Source organism: Cibotium barometz, chromosome 4, assembly GCF_041138505.1.
Source record: "Cibotium barometz isolate CiBa-2024 chromosome 4, ASM4113850v1, whole genome shotgun sequence".
NCBI lineage: Eukaryota > Viridiplantae > Streptophyta > Polypodiopsida > Cyatheales > Cibotiaceae > Cibotium > Cibotium barometz.
Window position 1 is genome coordinate 48,425,168 of NC_141049.1, and position 3,328 is coordinate 48,428,495.

Genomic DNA, 3,328 nt, shown 5'->3' on the forward strand with positions numbered 1-3,328 from the left:
AGGCTTGTTGTGATTAGAAAAACAGAGAGAAGTATGTTTGCAACCCACATGGCAACATGCCATTTCGTGTCAAGACCCACCCAAGCAAATGCACTTGCAACAAAATTGCTATTGCTTTTGGGCACTCCAATCGAGGCCCTGAATTGCTCCACGCGGGCATTTGACCGATCATGGATCACGAGTTCTTGATCGGAAGCTTGTGAACACGGCCAAAGAACTCTCCGAACTTGTGATGACAAATAATACCGGATGGATTATTCTAACCATTCATTGAGATGGCAATCATGGGGTTGCAAAATGACAACAAGGCTCTCCTTGTATCCACCATTGAACATAGGTTTTGAGGACAATATTGCACGAACATGGATAAATCATAAATGGCCTCTTTTTAGCAAAGGTCCACAGCTTTAGGATTCCAAGACTGCCTTTGAAGGGGCTTCGTGTCGAATCGTTGCCCTCCCCTATCCGTCAAATATATCGCCATGGCTTGCAAATTTGTGCAGTTTGAGCTTAATGAGCGCAGATTGAGGGTGGGTTAGGGCTTCCATTGCTCGGAAGGATTAGGTTTTGCAGGGGTTGACAGTGTAGAGCCTGGCGGCAGATTAGGGTTTGCAGGTGGGGCAGATTAGGGCTTACAAATGAGAATTTGGGCGTAGTTTGGGCTTTGGCAGAGCTTACTGTATGTAGGTGTAGTGAGGGTGTGATTGATTAGGGTTTCCATCCTCGCAATGTGTTTTATTAGTTCCGCCATGGTTCACAATCTGTAGTCCGTCTTCGTTTTTCCTGATATACCATGCCTTCTCATAAGAAGCACCACAACCACCATCATCACCATAACAACCACAATCGCAGCCTGAGTCCATCTGGTGATGGCGATGATGGCCATATCTTGGAGTCAGAGGTCTTTGTAGACGCAGAAGAGGAGGCTCATCATCATGCAGATGAAGAGCGTGAAGAAAATGAAGGCCACCATCGCTACCATGAGCTTTCAACAGAGGAGAAGATCGCCAATCTGAAGCAGCTCAACGACACGCTTGTGAAGCAGGTGAGTTCTTCTAGGGCTGCAAAGTCTGATTTGGAGGCTAAAGTGAAGGCTTTAGAAGAGCAGGTGCAGGAGAATGCTGCAAGGGCAGATGCCCTGGCTATGGAGAAGAGCTGGCTAGAAGATGAGAAATGCAAATTTGAGCTTGAACTAGCCTCTAGCAGGAAGGAGGCTGCAGGTTTGGGGTTAGATAAAGAGGCCTTGGTAGTAGAGAAAGAGGCCCTTCTTTTGCAGAAGAAGGACCTGCAGGCTGTCCTCTTGGATGTTGAAGCCAAACACAGGGATGTCATTGTGCAGCTGCAGGAAACCCAAAGGGCCTTAGCTTTAGCAGAAGAAAATGCTGAGACTCTCAATGTGGAAGCTGTCAGACTCCGCAATGAAGAAGAACGGCTATCCGGTGAAATTAGGGTCCTGCAGACCACCAAGGACGAAACCCAGAGTGCCCTCAATGACCTGCAGGAAAAGAAACATTCTCTCGAGGAGGAGCTTGGCCGGTTCAGAGAGTCTGTTGCATTGGCAGAAAAGCGGGTATATGAAGCTAAAAAAGCTATTGAGTCCTTGCAAGCAGAGCTATCTAGTCGAGTCCAAGAGAGGGAAGGGTTTCAGATGCAGCTGAAAGAAGCATGGCAGCAGATTGCAAGCCTGGAGGTGCAAAGGGAGGATAAGGTTGCACGGCAGAACAGCCTAGAGTCTCAGCTGAAGAACCTTGAAGACGAACTTTCCTGTGCTCGAAACGAGCATGAGAACGTCTCTGCAGCTGTCAAGGAGGAAAGGGAGGCCAAGAGGTTTCTCGAGAGTCTTCTGGAGGCTGCAAGCTCGAAGAGTCGGGGCCTTGAACTTCATCTGGACTCAGTGAAATCCTCTATGTCAAAGATGGAGACTGATTCCAGCAGGGATCAGCAACATATTCTTTCTTTGGAGAAAGAAATGTTGGCTTTGGGTGAGGAGAAGGTAATGTTAGAGGAAACCAAGGCTGCACTCGAGGAGGAAATCAGAGCATTGAATTTGGGTTCATCTAAGGCAACTTCGGAAGCAAAGAGTGAGATAGAGAAGCTTCAGGCAACAAGGGTAGAGCTTGAAACCGCACTTGCAGATGCCAGAGAGAATGCTTCTCAGCACAACAAGAATGTGTGCCAGCTGGAGGTTGATATTCAGGAGCTTAATTTCCTTGTCAAGAAGAGGGAGAAGCTGACGAGGATGTCATTGCCTTTTGCAATTGCTTCTACGGGCTCACTTGTAGCGCTAGGGATCTTGGCACTGCTCAAACGATCAAAACAAAAGTAAAAAAAAAGGTCCACGTGTTTTAAGGATGGTGCCAGTCACGAGGTGGGTTTTTGTAACATTCACAGATAAGAGTTGACAAGTGACAAGAAATAATTATCCTCTTTATACATAGGTTTGCAATTGTTTGTAGGTACTGTGCTGAGAGAGTTGTGTTTCTAAGATATGCCAAGTTTCACATTGTAATGCAGAAACTGTGCTATAGTGTGTGCATGCATTGTGAAGGTCCAAGATTTTTGAATAATGGCCTTATTTAACAGGGTGGCATGCCAGCTGCTTGATGTTGTCTTTTTTACATGTCTCAAGATTTATCAGCAGATTCATCTAACCATTCTAGGCTCCAGCTACTTGCAATTTACCTTTTCAGGCTTAAGGTTCGGGTTGTAATTTGCCAGCTTGCTTGAAGTTATTGTCAATTTTGAAAAATGCAGGAGCATGCACTTTATATTAAGGCTAAAAGTGGGGATAGCCAAGAGTCGCACAAGTGGTCACCATGTGGTGAACTTTTCAGTCTCTTCTATGTATGCCACCTGCACTTTTCTCTATTCAATTTTAGAGGAACGCCGGCTATCGTTCGCAGGATGTGATTGTATGACTAAGTCTCAGCCTGTTTCTGGTACTTAAGAAATTTTTCTTTTCTCATATCATCTATAGTCTCCTGGCTTTGGCATTGGAAGGCTGGTGACATTCCTAGATATGTGTGTGAAGTCTGATTGTAAACTTTCTGGTGGTGTGCTTGTATGGATGGTTTAGACTGTTGGATGCTTTGTGAGTTTTCAAAAATAGCAGAGCTGGGAAACATTTGTGACATTGAGATAAGAAGACTGCAAAATTTTTGGTGAAGCAACCAACCAGTGTATGTAACCATCTAAAAAGAATTGTGAAGCACTGTGGTGCCTTAAGACTGTGGAAAATCCAGGCGATGGGAGTAAAGTGGAGAGTGGTGTCACTCGTAGGACAATGATGTTGCTCAGCCAAACTTTCCAACACGGGGTAAAATAGCAG

The 3,328-nt window shown here is 45.5% G+C and overlaps 1 protein-coding gene across 1 annotated transcript; it reads left to right on the top strand.

Moving 5' to 3' along the window:
- Positions 1-327: 327 nt before the first annotated feature.
- Positions 328-2,648, top strand: LOC147639342 (uncharacterized). The gene has a single exon (XM_086790229.1). It carries the CDS (start codon positions 794-796, stop codon positions 2,324-2,326), a length of 1,533 nt encoding a protein of 510 aa, XP_086646355.1. The 5' UTR covers positions 328-793; the 3' UTR covers positions 2,327-2,648.
- Positions 2,649-3,328: the final 680 nt, after the last annotated feature.